At 40.7% G+C, this 15,829-nt stretch overlaps 1 protein-coding gene across 3 annotated transcripts in view; it reads left to right on the top strand.

The window, feature by feature from the left end:
• The window catches only part of Col4a3 (collagen type IV alpha 3 chain), a 144,272-nt gene that overhangs the window by 3,160 nt on the left and 125,283 nt on the right, over positions 1–15,829 (top strand). Inside the window, exon 2 of one of the 3 annotated variants that reach the window (XM_070015693.1) lies at positions 13,944–14,115. The exons of the other annotated variants lie outside the window; for them this stretch is intronic. Within the exon in view, the coding sequence (XP_069871794.1) occupies positions 14,041–14,115 (75 nt within the window). The 5' untranslated portion in view covers positions 13,944–14,040. The remainder of the gene's footprint in view (positions 1–13,943; positions 14,116–15,829) is intronic. 3 annotated transcript variants of the gene reach the window in all.

Raw genomic sequence — 15,829 nt, 5'->3', positions numbered from 1 at the left:
TAAGGTGGGATTAGCCAATAAAGAAATCATGGTTTATCCTTCCTCTCTTTGCCTTAAATTCCAGAAAAGGAAAAACTGTTAGCCTCAAATATTAGGAGCTTTTTTAGAGGGTCCTTTCTCATTTGATTCTTTTCTTTTCTTTTCTTTTCTTTCTTTCTTCCTTTCTCTCTTTCTTTTTTGCCAGTTCTGGGGCTTGAACTCAGGGCCTGGCTGCTTTTTCTGAGCTTTTGTACTCAAGGCAAATACTCTACAGCTTGAGCCACAGATCTACTTCTGGCTTTTTTTTTTTTTTTTTGGTAGTTAGTGGAGATAGGAGTCTCATGGAGTTTCCTGCCTAGGTTGGCTTTGAACCACCATCCTCAACTCTCAGCCTTTGAGTAGTTAGGATTACAAGCATGAGCCACCAGTGCCTGGCTTTGATTTAATTTTTAAATTGAAAAACTTCAGTCAGTTATACTACAAAATATATCAAACAAAAATAATAGAACAGATGTCAAATTATCCCTGAGGTTCAGTATATGGTAATAATATTTGGCTTGTTGGTGCTCAGATTTCTCCATTTAGGAAAAATACAGAAGTCATATGTATATTCTGTTTATGTGTGTTCACGTATGCACATGCACATATGTATATAGTCCTATAAAATTAAGTATATTGTCTTGTGATCTTTTAAATGTCATGGAGTATTTCATATTATACTTTCTACTAGAACTCATTTTTAATAGCTCAATATATACCTTTGGACTTTATAGATGAGATTTATCTGTAGTAGGAGCTGTGTATCATGCCCAGTTATACAAAGTTTATTTTGTCATCTGTTTATAAAGACCAGGTCTGTCTTCTCATTTCTATTTTAAAAATCTCAGTGCATATTTTTGTATATGTACCATTGTGACCACTAGAAGTTGAAACCATAAATAGTCTGTAGAGAAAACCATGTTTTAAGTTCATAAGAATTGGTACATTGGTCTCTGTAGGGTTGTGCCAACAGTAAAGCCATGTACCTACTTCCTGAATCCTTGGACTTAGGTGTTGAAGGGTACAAAGTGAGATCGATTGTGACTAGTGAGTTTGGGAAACTGTTATTATCTTCCTTGGCCATTTATATTCCCCTTGGCATAAGTTACACGTGCCACTCTCTACCTATTTATCTACTGTGAAGTTTGCCTTTTTGTTTCTAATTAATTTGATTAATTTAATTAATGAATTCTATTCCTATATTGGATGTCTAACTTATGTTATTTTAGTGTGTAGCAAATAGTATATTCTAATCTTTGGTTTACCTTTTGGTTTAGTAATTGGTGGCTCAATCTGGCTCATTTTTCTTTGACATTTTTGTTTCTAGCGCCTGGCTGAAGAAATTCTTTTTTAAAATTATCCCTGGGATTATGAAAGTGCTTTGCTTTCTACACTCCTACTTTTTTGTTTAAGTTCTACAGTTTGAATTCCTTTTTATATTGGAATTATGTTCTGCTTGAGCGATAGGATTTTTATAATAAAGTGCCCCATCACTCTATTACATTTATCAGATATCGTATATCTTTCCGATCTTATCAGATATCTTTCCCTCAGTTTTGCAGTTATAAGCATGAATATCAAGTGCTCATTCCTCCTGCATGGGCTAATAGGTAACTATTCTAGTCCCTTGATCCTCCTACTTCTCTGTCTCTGCATCAATATTACACTGCCTTTCACCAGTTTCTTTATTCTAAACCTATGTCTGGTAAGGTAAGCACAGAGAAGTTACCCATTCCTATTAGTTTCTTTAAAGTTATCACTTCTATTTTTTCTTCTTTGCTCCTCTGGCTAAGGTTTTATTAAAAATCCCCATGGGTGTATTAAGTGGCATGACATTATATACAGTTTAATTGCTTATTGCCAGAATAGAAATACATGACTGTTGCATAGAAAAGCAACTGACTTTTAAAGGTTAATACTGAGTCTAACAATCCTGTTGAATTTTCTGATTATTTTTAATAGTTTGTAGGTGCATTTAGATTTTGTATATTAGCTGGTTGTGTTAATAGCGAATATACAGCTGTGATAACATCACAGCTGGTTGTATTAACTGACTGTCATCACTGTGGCAAAATACCCAAGTAAAAGCCTTAAAGAGAGAATTTACATATTTTGGTTTCAGACGTTCAGTTTATCATGTGGTGGTGGGGGTGTGGAGGGGGAGAGCAAAGCAGCTCACATCATGGTAGCCAAAAGCAGAGAGAGAAAGCCTGCAGTGAATGGCTTCCTACAGCTCCCCAGCTTTTATTTTTCCAGATTCCCAATCTATGAAATAGGGCAACCTTGAGTCCTTCCCCCCTTATTTAACCCTCTCTGGAAATACCCTCACAAACTCCAAGATCTCCATCTCACATCCATTCCTTGTTAACTTGACACCCCAAAGGCACCTTCTTAAACCAAAACAACCCATGCATATGTCCCAACAGTCTCATGCCCATATCATAATACAAAATGCATCCAGTCCACCTGCAGGTGTTTTTATTCTTAACAGTTGCAACATTATCCAAAAGTCTAAGTTCCAAGTTTCCTCTGCAACTCAAGAACTCTCAGCTGTGAACTCTGTAAAAGCTAAAGGAAGTTGCATTCCCATTACAATAGGAAATAATGAGGGCATAAAGAGCTTGAAACTGGATCAAAGCAAGACCAAAATTCAGCAAAGTAAACATTAAATCCCGTAAATCCCTGTCCTGCATCTATGGCACATGGTGTCTGGATTGGGAATTCCTCAGGAGTTGGCTAACCCAAACCTATAGCCTTGCCTCTTGCAGTTGAGATGGTGTCTCTTGGGCTGGTTTTCCTTGTGGCCTGTAGCTTTCCTCTGCAGACATTCTGTGTCCCTGACAACTCTACTTTCCTGGGGTCTCCATTGGACCTTAGGCTTCCCTCTCACAGCTTCACACATCACCTTATCAGGGTCAGCCCGGTGGGGGGGGGGGGGGAGGGGGGGCTCTGACCATGCTCCACAAGGCCTCCCAAGTATTCCTTTGAAATCTAGGATGAAGCAGGTGGCTCACACCTATTATCCTAGCTACTCAGGAAGCTGAGATCTAAGGATCATGGTTAGAAACCAGCCCAGGCAGTAAGGTTCATGAAACTCTTATCTCCAATTTAGCACCAGAAAATCAGAAGCAGAACTGTAACGTAAGGGGTAGAGCAGTGTTCGTCTTGAGTGAAAAAGCTCAGGGACAGCACCCAGGCCCAGAGTTTAAGCCTCATGATTGGCAAAAATGAAAGGAAGGAAGGAAAGGAGAAGGGAAGAAGGGAGCAATCTAGATTGAGGCCTCCATGACCCATAACCCTTGCATTTCTCATGCTCAGAAAACCAGCATCACCCAGCAGACCTAGGTCTACTCCCAGCTCCAGTGTAACTGGTACTCCCTAGCCTCCACATCCATAAAGCACAGTGAAATACATCTTTGGTAAACAACTTCCTAGAACTTGCCCTAGAAGAACTGTTTCTCCTCAAGGAAAAGTCTTTCCAATGACTTAACTCTTTTATACTGTTGAGCCAGTGGTGGGTAGGATGTGGCCAATTTTTGTGATACCCTCAATTATTCTTTTTGTCCTATTGTCCTAATACAAAAAAAGGCTTGTTTTTAATGGTGTTAATTTCATTAGAAATTGCTTTAACATTACACTAACTTTTTTTAATGGTCTTAATTTCATTAGAAATTGCTTTAACACTACACTAACTTTTCTGACCAAACTGCAGGAGGTGTGCTTGTTTGCTTGCTTTGCATTCTGTTCTCCTCTTTCGCTCCTGATTGTCACTGTAAACCTGCCAAGAAGCAGCTAGCAATAACCATGCCACATCCCTCATCCATCACTTTTAGGCTCAGTGTTCCCTCTGAACATGGACAAAATGTCTCTGGTCCAGCTGCCAGTGGAGTCCTTGCTCTCACTAAGCTCTGTGAGCACAATCTTCACTGTCCATAGTCCCATCAATACTGTGTCCTTCCGAGCACCCCAGAATCGTCCATGCACCTCCTTGCCTTTCTCCAGCCTGAACCTCCAAATTCTTCCAAATTCCCTCCCTCAAACCAACTCTAAAGACTTCAAAACCACGTGTCAGGTGGTCACTACAACGCCTCTACTTCTAGGCTACCCATTTCACATGGTTGTTATGAGAAAATCAACTTAAAAGGAAGAAAGATGGATTTGGGCTCATCATTTCTGAGGTTTCAGTCCACAGTCCTGGGCTCCACTTATTCTGGGCTTGTAGTCAGGAAACACCATGAAGCAGGACACATGGCTGTGGCAGAGGCTCATATGGCTGGCAAGTGGAGAGAAAGAGAGAAGGCCTGCCTGTGTTCTCCCTTCCCTCACTTACTACAGTACTGGGCCTGTCAGGTGGTAACACACACATTCAGGGCCTGTCTCCTCCACTTACTCTTTTGCAGACACATCCAGAAATGTAACTTTATTCATTTCCAGTCAAGTTGATAATCAACATGAACTATAACCATCACACTGGTATATTGTAAGGGATTAATTACCCCTCTCCCCTACTTTTGTGTGTGTGTGTCAGTACTGGGGCTTAGAGTCAGGGTCTAATGCTCTATCAGTTGAATCACATCTCCACTTCTGGCTTTTTGCTGGTTAATTGGAGACAGGAGTCTCGTGGACTTTGCTACATGGGCTGGCTATGAAATGTGATCCTCAGATCTCAGCTTCCTGAGTAGCTAGGATTATAGGTGTAAAGCTATCAGGACCTAGTACTTTTTTCTTTCTTTCTAATCTTTTCACTGTCCTTTTTTCCTGAATACCTGCGCTAGCCACCATTTGTGGTACAATGATAACTAAAAGCACTAGTAACTGATACATTTGTTTCACTACCACTAAAGAGAATGCCTTTTACATTTAATAAGTATAATTATTGCTTTTAATAGTTTTAATAGTCTCATTAGCAGGTAAAGGATTCTCCTTACCTCCTTAATCTGTTTTATTTTATTGAATGAAGTGATAATTTATTTATTTGTACCTATTTGAAGAAAATTATATTATCTTTAGTCAGTTGAGGTGATAAGTTAATATATTTTTAGCCAGTTGGGTTGACACAAAACTCAAGAAAATGAGACAAGATGATCACAAGTTCAAGGCCAGCTTGGATTGCATTGTCATACCTGTCTCAAAAATAAGCAAAAAAGGGGCTGGAAGCATGGCTCAAGCAGTAGAGTACTTGCTTAGCAAGTGAAGGCCCTGAGTTCAAATTCCAGACCATATATTCACAAAAAAATTAATATATTTTTAAAAACACTAACTATCCCTGAATGACTTAAGATAATTGTTAATTGCCCATAATACCATTTCTTAAAACATACTCATTGTGAGACTAATCTTCTAGTGGTATGTAGCTAAAGACTTTCATTTTCACTGCTGTGCAGTATTCTAGTGTATGAATAGAAATAGTGCTTCTTATCCATTCTGTAGCTAAGTGACTTTAAGTCTGTTATAACTAACATTGCCATCCATAGCCTTATTTATATGGGTTTTAATATCTCATGATGTTCTCGTGTTCTAATTTCTCTAGTTTTTAAATATTTGATATTCTTGATGGGCTAGGAGACTTCTTTGTCCCATAGATTATTGGATGTTTATGTCTTAATTTCCAAATATGTAAAGATTTTTCTGGTTATCTTATCTGCTACTTAATTGAAGTAGTAATTACATTGTGATAAGAAAGATTTCTGTGTAGGTCAAGCCTTTTGAGCATGCCATCCTAGGTGCTGGTGGCTCATGCCTGTCAACTTAGCTACTGAGGAGGCTGAGATCTGAGATCTTGATTTGAAGCCAGCCCAGGCAGGAAAGTCCTGGAGACTCTTAGTTCCAATTAATCTCTCTCTCTTTCTCTCTCTCTCTCTCTCTCTCTCTCTCTCTCTCTCTCTCTCTCTCTCTCTCTCTCTCTCTCTCTCTCTCTCTCTCTCTCTCTCTCTCTCTCTCTCACACACACACACACACACACACACACACACACACACCACAGAGAGAGAGAGAGAGAGAGAAGAGAGAGAGAAGAGAGAGAGAAATAGAGCTTTGATTCAAGTGGTAGAGAACCAGCTTTGATCAATAAAACTCAGGGATAGCACTCAAGACTCGAGTTCAGGCCCAAGCATGGATATGAGAGAGAGTAGGGGGGAGAGGGAGAGAGGGAGGGAGAGAGAGAGAGAGAGAGAGAGAGAGAGAGAGAGAGAGAGAGAGAGAGAGAGAGAGAGAGAGAGAGAGAGAGAGAGAGAGAGAGAGAGAGAATGCAGTTCATTTGTTTTCATGTGTTATCTTTGAAAATAACTATGATTTAAGTGCAGTTTGGCTTGATGCATCTCCTATAGTTTCTATTATATTTCCCTAAGAACTATATAAACTGCCTGATATTAATTCTACACAAGATTACTTTGTTAAATATTGCAACCGATTGAACCCTGAAACCTGTCCGTGTTTTAGTCAGACTGCAGAGCTGTCTAGTCTGATAAAGTCCTGCATTCTTTCATCTGTGTGGCGTTGACCATACTTGTACCATGGCCTCCAGCCAAGAAGCAGCCATTCATTATAGAGTAAAAAGATTTTCCAAGATGAGTTAAAAAGAAGAAAAAAAAACATGAAGTGCACTGCATGCTTTGGTCCACAAAGTTTATATCAGGTCTCAGCCTAGACTTTTTAATCATAACAAATTTTTACCATAGGTCATTAATTTCACCTCTTGTTTTCAGTTTGAGGCAAGAAGGAAACCAGGGTTACCTCATCTTCTTAATAAAACCGGCCTTTTCCAGATCAGCCATTCCACAGTGACCTTGAGCAGTTACTAAACCCTGAGTTGTTTGCATCTCTAGAAGCCAAGAGGGTTATGCAGGATTTTGAAATAGCATAGAGGAACGAATACCTCTCTGTCTAATGCCAGTCTAAATGCCAGTGGGCACCTGTGGAATCCACTTGGCATAGTGCATTCTATGGTCACATGCTTGCCAACATCCCTAAGTAAGAAACTTGAGGTCGTAGATAACACGTGTGTGTAGTGACAGAGACCATTCTGCATTTGCCATGTTTTGCAGAACTAACCTGTTGGTGTTTATCTCAGTCAGTATGGGCTACTGTAACAAAACACCATAGATGCAAGTCACTTCCATAGACACTATTTCTTATGGCTCCAGAAGCTTAGAAGTTCAAGGTCTGAATTGCAATGGTTGGTTGTGCTCCTCCTGGCTTACAGACCGCCAACTCTTCACTCTATCCTCACAGGGTAGTGGGAAAAGCTGGCTTTCTGGTCTTTTCTCATAGGAGCAATAAGGACTTTGCCATCCCAATCTCATCTAACCCTAACCCCCTTCAAAGGCCCCATCTCCAAATATCACCAGATCTGGAATCAGGGCTTCAACAAACAAATGTTGATGAGATACAAACATTGTCCGTAACATTATGCCCCCAACTTGGGTTTTCTGATGCACAGAGTGTCTTACAGCCTCCTAAGCAAAAGTTATCAATGGAAGCAGTAGACACCTGGCAGATAAAGTTAACTTCTTCTGATTTACGGTTTATAACTTTAGATCCAATGCTGTTTGTATAATTTACACTGTTGCTGGGCACTGGTGGTTCACGCCTGTCGCTATGGCCTCGACCACCAAGGAAGACGCGACACCGAACTCTTCTCTCTGCAGTTTATTCAGGACCTTTGAGTAATCTTCTGACCCCAACCCCGGGGAGAATTCCCCACAGCCTTAAGTACCCGCTGGGTAGCCAACCCTGATACGCCACGTGGGAACCACCAATAGGTTCAGGTGCGCGAAAGCAAGCCAGATTCTTTGCCTTAGCCATACAAGGAGTTGTTTACCACAGAGAGCACTCGCCATCGGGAAGACGGAGGGTGGCTGCACGCAGCTCTCTACACATGCCTGTAATCCTAGCTACTCAGGAGGCTAAGATCTGAAGATCACGGTTCAAAGATCCGAAGATCAGGTTCCAGCCTAGGCAGGAAAGTCCGTGAGACTCTTATCTCCAATAATCCACTAGAAAACCAGAAGTGGCACTTGCCTTGAGCAGAAGAGTGCAGGGATAGTGCCCAAGCCCAGAGTTCAAGCCCCATGACAAACCAAAAAAAAAAAAAAAAAAAAAAAAAAAGAAAATTTACAGTGTTGCCCATCAATAGTAGGAACTGTTGATGAAAGGATTCCCTATTTTTTTTTATGTGTGCCAGTCCTAGGACTTGAACTCAGAGCCTGAATACTGTCCCTGAGCTTTTTTGCTTAAGGAAGAACTACCTCTTGAGCTACAGTACCACTTCTGGCTTTTGGGTAGTTAATTGGAGATAAGAATCTCATGACTTTCCTGCCTGGGGTGGCTTGAATCTCATTCCTCAGATCTGAGCCTCCTGAGTAACTAGGATTACAGGCGTGCACCACTGGCTCACTCAATATATCAGGAAACTCTGTCCTTAGTCAAAAGTATTTGACAGCGGCTTTCCTTTATTTTGTAATAAAGTAAGTACCAATCTTGTATAAAAGCATAATGCACCAAGCTCTGAGTTTACTTCGGGAGATGTAATAGCTGGCTATTGTCTTCTGAAAGCAGCCAGGTCAGTCAGTCTTTCCATCACTTCCTGGAGTTCCTCCTGCGACTGCTAATTAAGATGTTTGGCTTCACATACTCCTTTTAGCAAAGACCAAATTAAATTATATTGGCTCTATAATTTTCCACGTTAAATACTCTTCAAACTTCAGATGCATAAACATCTGTGTCTATGTTACACAATAGAATAAAATGTAAGTCATCACTATAAACCAAAAAGGTAATTTTAAATTTTCTTGTAACTACATTAAAAAAGTTTTAAAGACAGGTCATATTAATTTATATATGTATATGTGTACATATATATATATATATATATATCATCTGTAATATTATGCTACATGGCTCTGTGTAAATGCCATCCAGGACAGGGTTGGGGGATAGAAGTCACAGTTCATAGGTCACACCTGTGAGTAAAGAAATACATACTTGCCAAAATAATAACTTGTAATGCAAGATAATTAATTAGGATGAGTTGTGCCTAAATATCTCTGCAAATTTTTCTCTAGAAAATTAAGCTGGATGCAGCATTTAAAGCTAGACAAATGATCATTTATACATATGTAACCATCATGACCTTCTTATCAGACTATGAGCAAGTGACACATATGTAGAATTAAAAACAGCAACCACTTGGGGGATAAAAGGATGAGGAAAAAGGAAAATATATCAAAACCTGCATTTCATATCTTGCTGCTCATCTTGAACTATTAGGCATAGCATCACTGGCATCTACTTGCATAACAAATTGAGTATTTTCCCGGATAAATTAGTAATAGGTCCCTGCCTTTCTTATTTGGCAATGATAACAATACATCTATAGCAGATGATGTGCTCAACATTGCTGTCAGCACAGAGAAAATAGCTTTTATAGTCTAGCTACTATTTGTTATGGATTGTTATTAGCTAGAAGAAAGAGAGCATAGAAAACCTAGGTCCTGAGCTTAGGTTTGGGGATGCTTTGGTGAACAAGAATCTGAATCTCGGTCCATGATGGATGCTTTGGTGAATCTGGTCAGAATCTCTGGCTGTGATAGAGCTGGGTGGAGATAGATGGAAGCTCACGAGATAGATCAATGCACACCTCAGGAGGAAGGGCTCCTGGGAGGGAATGGCTGTGGTGCTGGAGAAGGGGATCCTACCAGAGGAGAGGTGAGCAGAGGTCTTTCTGAAGAGCAGGCACACAGGCAGGTCATAGAAACTACCTTGCACAGTATGGAAGGATGTGGTCCAGACCAGAGCCTCTCAAAGAGACTTAGAGGCAAGATACTTTTGATTTTTATCACTCCTGGGTTGTCAATTAATGAAATCAAGACCAATAATACGTTAAAAATTAAAGCCAGGTGTTGGTATCTCACTCTTGTAATCCTAGCTACTCAGGATGCTGAGATCTGAGGAACTCAGTTCGGAAGTCAGCCCAGCCAGAAGTAGAGCCGTAGCTCAAGTGGTAGAGCACTGGCCTTGAGCAAATAAAAAACAAAAAAAGCAAATACAAACTGAAAGACCCCAGGTGCTGGTGGCTCACGCCTGTAATCCTTGCTACTCAGGAGGCTGAGATCTGAGGATCTCGGTTCAAAGCCAGCCCTGGCATGAAAGTCCGTGAGACTCTTATCTCCAATAAACCACCAGAAAACTGGAAGTAGCACTGTGGCTTAAGTGGTAGAGTCCTTGCCTTGAGCTGAGGGACAGTGCCCAAGCCCAGAGTTTAAGCCCCACGACCGACAAAAATCAAGAACAAAACTGAAAGAGCATCCCAGCTGTGAATTCAAGTGCCAGTACTACCACGCAAATTTGATTAATTAATTGACTTTTTCAAATGAATGTGTTTATTCACAACAACTGAAGGAATATGTCGGGCACTGTGGGAGATGTGCGTTGAAGGGTGAGAAGTAGACTCCTCATACCACCAAAGAGGTTGTCATGCTCATTCCAAGGAAGGATTGAAAATGGCTCCGGGAATAAGAAAGGCCTGAGGAGCTTTTCTATACTCTGAGGAAATACCTGCAGCAGGCTGGTTTATAAAGAAAAGTGGTTTATGTTAGCTCACAGTTCTAGAGGATTCGAGTCAGAACAGCAGGACACAGGCAAGACAGGGAGTTCATGAGTGCTGCTCAGGATGCGATCTCTCCCTCAGCCACCCAGGGCCTGATCTTATCATTGGCCACGCACGGCCTCCCCTCTAAACACCATGGTCTCATTGTTTCTGCCCTTAATACTGTTAACAGAAGACTTAGGAGATTAAACCCTTAACTCGAGCTCTGGGTGACAAATGATATGCAAATCATAATATGGGGGACTAGGTCCAGCAGGCTCTACCTGGCTGATTGTGGTGTGATTTGAATGCTTACACTGAGTTACTTCACATTTTCACAAAAGAGAGACCATGCAAGGCTTTGGGGTTAGTCCACCTACAGAGCAGTGTGATGGAAATGCTGTTGGCAAATGTCTGTCATTCTCTGCTTGCTCCTAATGCGATGGGCTTGGCTCATTGAATGTGGCTGGAAAGCCCAGTGCAAGAACGCTGGAGAGGGGCCAAAGAGCTCATGGATGCTCAAGCCAGAGAGGCCTCCAAAGCAGGGACCTGTGAAAGGCAGCTAAAGGAGCTGGGCGGAAGGGAGGGGCTCCTCAGAAAGAGAGGGCGGGAGGAGAATGCCTCTCTTCTGGATCAGTCTACCTCCACCTATCCCTGCTAATTAATTCGGTGCAACTAATGTGAAATCATCAGATCCACACAAGAAAGAGTTAAAACAGATGAACTATCCACATCTCCAGGTATGCAGTATGTGTTTGCATGTGTTATGGGCATATACACTCATGCATTTAAACAGTTTAAATCCTCAGCATTTTTGTGTTGGTCATCAAAATGAAAAAAATGCCTATTTAAAATACAGGCATGGAAGGGCTGGAAATATGGCTTAGTGGTAGAGTGCTTGCCTAGCATGCATGAAGCCCTGGGTTCTATTCCTCAGAACCACATACACAGAAAAGGCCAGAAGTAGTGCTGTGCCTCAAGTGGTAGAATGCTAGCCTTGAGCCAGAGAAGCTCAGGGACAGTGCCCAGGCACTGAGTTCAAGCCCCAGGACTGGCAAAATAAAATAAAATAAAATAAAAGCATGGAATTGGGGAAATAGCTCAGAAGTAGAGCTTTTGCCTGCTATTGGAGCCCATGGGTCCTATTCTCAGTACACAAGTACATATATACTTACATACAATATACCCATTCAAAAATACTTTTATCTTTGGGGTAGATTAAAGCCTTTCTATTATTTAATCTTAAAGGGCTATGTTTGTTAATTAGGTTGTCTCTCTAGGTTGGTGTCTTGGAGAAGCAATCCCAATGTTTGAAAACGAGTTCAAGTGTATTTGGAAACATTGGGAGATTTGCTGTTATGTAGACAAAACATTAGGTCACTGGGTCTTTTTCTCATCAGGATATTTTTGTTGTAACATGAACTTCCTCTCCTCTGGAAAAAGTTCCACAAGAAGGAAGATGAGAAATCTCTTAAGTGTCCCCCTTCCTCTCAACTGACAAAGTGTCTAAAGAAGGTCCAAAGCAACAAGGCAGGATATTTATTTTCTTTCTTTGACTGGAATGATAGGGTCATTTTATGCTGTTTATATGTAATCTTGGGAAAACAAAAGAGTTTGCATGTTTGGCTTTTTAAAAAGTGGGACTAAAAATAAAAATTATAATCATATTATCCAAAATGACTACTGCTAGCATTTTTGTCTCTAGCTTTGTAGATTCGCCTTTCTATTCCTCCTTTTTCAATTAACTATAAACTGTGACTTTTTTGAGTATCTGCTTATCAAAAATATAATTGTCAGGGCTAGGAAGGTGGCTCAGTGGTAAATGCTTGCTTTGCATGCATGAAGCCCTGGGTTCAATTCCTCAGCACCACATAAGCAGAAAAAGCTGGAAGTGGCACTGTGGCTCAAGTGGTAAAGCTTTAGCCTTGAGCTGAAGAGCTAAGGGACAGCACCCAGGCCCAGAGTTCAGGCCCCACGACCTACCAAAAAAAACAAAAACAAACAAATAAACAAACATATATATATATATATATATATATATATATATATATATATATATATATATATAATTGTCAAAGGTCCACAGAAGACTTTATACTCCTCTGTCCACAGAGGACTTTACTGAATACTGTTTTCACTCAGGAGATTCTATTTCTAATTATTTTAAACAATATTAAAATTGAACTCTTTGGATATAAATCTTTACTGAAATCCCATGTTACTGACTATATGCAGACACTTATGAAATGACTGAGTTCCATCATCTCTGAGAGTGAGAATGGCAAAGTAAACCATATAAATCTGATCAAAGGTCAATCACGCTTGGTTTACAGATAAGAAGGTGTGATCCAAGAACATCCAGTTAATGGAGAAAGTAAATCCATAATTGGGAGCTGCAATAGCTGGAAATATTCACTAGGACCCTATCCTAACAAAAACTTCTCAGATAATTGAAGAATGTCAGGTGCCATTGAGCTCATCATTCAAAGGCTAAGGAAGACATAAAATCAACTTGGTTTTAAAAATTCAATAGCTAGCCAGGGTGAGTGACTCCTGATACTGTAACCTTTTAACTATCAAATATATCAATTAATTGCTTTTAGGTACTAAAAGATTTTCCTCGGCAACCTAAAAATAATTCACCTATGTCCTTGCTGTGGGTTCTATCTCCCTCCAGAAGACAGATGTGGGGTCTGCTTTACTTCCCTGATTGTAGTACCTAGCATCACTGATCTTCAGTGAGCATCCATGGGGTCCAACCAAGAGTTTATGAAGCCATAAAACTCAAATGACAGCAATTACTGAATGCTTTAATCCTTTTGCATAGGAATGGAACTTCACTTCTCAGCTGAAATACTGAGTGTTCCATTCCTGACTTCCACTATTCAAATACTTTCCACATCTACGTGTTGGATTCAGTGCAGCCCCGTGAGAACACAATTTTTCCCACAGGCTGCATGCACCTGCACCTCAGTACCTAGGAGAGAGGCCTAGAGAATCCTACAGACCGTAAATGATACCCCTTACCTGACTATACATGTGAAATAGCAAATTTCGAGTAGAGGAGAACAGAAGAAACAAAGGAAAGATCAGTAAGTATACAGAGCTGGGAACTGGCATTCTAGCCAGCCAGGTTGAAAGTGCAAATGAGCCAGAAAGTAGGAAGATTCCACTGCCTTCAAGGCAGACTTTATCTTCAGCTATCTTTTGAAATATGGGCAGTGAGTTCAGACCAGAACACGGTGAGTTATGGGAGCCCTGGTACCTGCTTCCAACCTGGGCAGCTGCCGACACAGCTTATCCCGCATGGACCGGGCTCTTCGCTTTTTCCCATCCACAGGCAAAAGCAGATTCCACAACCCTTTCCAAGAAGTGATTAAAACCAAGACCAACCAGCTCCAGCTGAAGGCTCGGGAGATAAGGTTGCCACTCATCGGATGCCAGACCACGAGGCCCACACCGGTGCCAGCACCCCATCATTGCGGCCAGGGAAGGCGGGAGGAGAGCCACAGGTAGATTTATGGGGTACTGCATACGCCTAGGGGTGCAAACCACAGAGCTGCTCAGAGTTTCCACTCACTGTGACCTCGATGCTCCGACCCCTCAGAGGCCATGTGACCTGAGCAAGCTCCAGCCCCAGACCCAGGAGGGCAGCCAGCCGTGCAGGCAGGCAGGCAGGCAGGCAAGGGCATCCGAGGAGAGCACGGGGTCTCTGGAAGAGCCCTTCATTGTGTTCCAGGGCATTGTTCTGATGGTTTGGGGCAAGTCACTGAAACTCTAAATCTTTCCATTTCCTCAGTCATAAAACAGGGCCAATAAAACCTGCCCCCCTTTATCTCCAGAAATAATACAACTGAACACACAGCACACACAGGCAAGCATTCCACAGATGCCAAGTATTACTGAGACAGGAATGAGTTTCAATATCAGGAAAGCAATGGTTCAAGCATGTTGCTTCTTTACCCCTGTAATTTTCCTGTTATTTGGTGACCTAGGACTTCCTGGAATGTATTAAGGAGTTTCTTAGTTTTAAAAATATTATCCAGTGCATTCTTTACTGCTGGTATTTTCTAATAACCTGATTCAAAAAGATCAGCAGAAAAGACATCCTCCCTTAGTTCTGTCCCCCTGGGAAAAGAAGAAGAAGAGGAATCTTTAAGACCATCCCAGGTAAACACAGATGCTAAAGCTAGGCTGGGTGATTCCATCATTTTTATGGGCTTTTTATCAAATACCTCAACTAAAATACTTGCTAATTAGAGCGCTGTTCGTGGGTAACATTTCATGGGAATGGGTTGCTCCTCTCTTATCTTTAAACTACAGGGCACTCTGACATGTATTTGAAAGAGAAGCCATGGAATCGGTTGACAGCCATCCTCAAACTCCACTTATTTATAACTGGCTTCCAGAGGAGCGGCAGAGTAAATTCATTTTGCGGCTCCTTACTGAGCATTGTGCTAGGAAAGTATGGGTTCTTAGGGAGTTTCCAAAGAAAGCCAGTGGAGCTAATTATCAGACTGTCACAAATATCCCATCTTCACTTTGGCATTTTTTCATAACTATCAGTGTAATACACATCATTTACATAGATGCAACACCAAAACAAACCAAAACAAAAATCATTCCAAAACTAAGAACCTAATATTGACCAATGTTAATACTTGGTAGGTATGTGTTTGTATAAAAATTCAATCACACAGCATATAGCATTTTATTCCTGGGGTGCCATCATCATAGGATTATTAATTAGAGCTTCTGGTATACCCTTTTGCATGAAACAGTCAAATAATAGATGCAGTTTTAATAATGACAAGGAGAACTAAATTGAAATTACCCAAATTCTACCTTCAATTACCAGTCAATAGTTTATATCTCCTCTATTTCCATTTCTTTTTTCTTTTTAAATAATAAATTGTTTATATTAAGTGAAGTAAGCCAGGCCCAAAGAAACATAGGTCCTATGGTTTCCCTTATTTGCAATAACTAGTATATGTCTGAGACAAGCAGAAACAGTATAAATTGATGTTAGGCGAAATGAACCCCAAGATAAGGACTCAAATGATTTTTCTTTCTTGCAATTGTTTCTAACATATTTATAAGATGATTTCTTTGTTGCTTTGTATGTCCCTCCCCCCACGGTATAACCCCTGTTTTCACTGTAGATGATGTTGGTATAATTTGTGGAGGGGAAGGGAAAAAACCAATTGTTTAAATAGAGATACAGGT

This window comes from Dipodomys merriami, unplaced genomic scaffold, assembly GCF_024711535.1.
Source record: "Dipodomys merriami isolate MVZ:Mamm:240054 unplaced genomic scaffold, mDipMer1.0.p SCAF_1, whole genome shotgun sequence".
Classification (NCBI taxonomy): domain Eukaryota; kingdom Metazoa; phylum Chordata; class Mammalia; order Rodentia; family Heteromyidae; genus Dipodomys; species Dipodomys merriami.
This window is presented reverse-complemented; position numbering and strand designations above follow the sequence as displayed.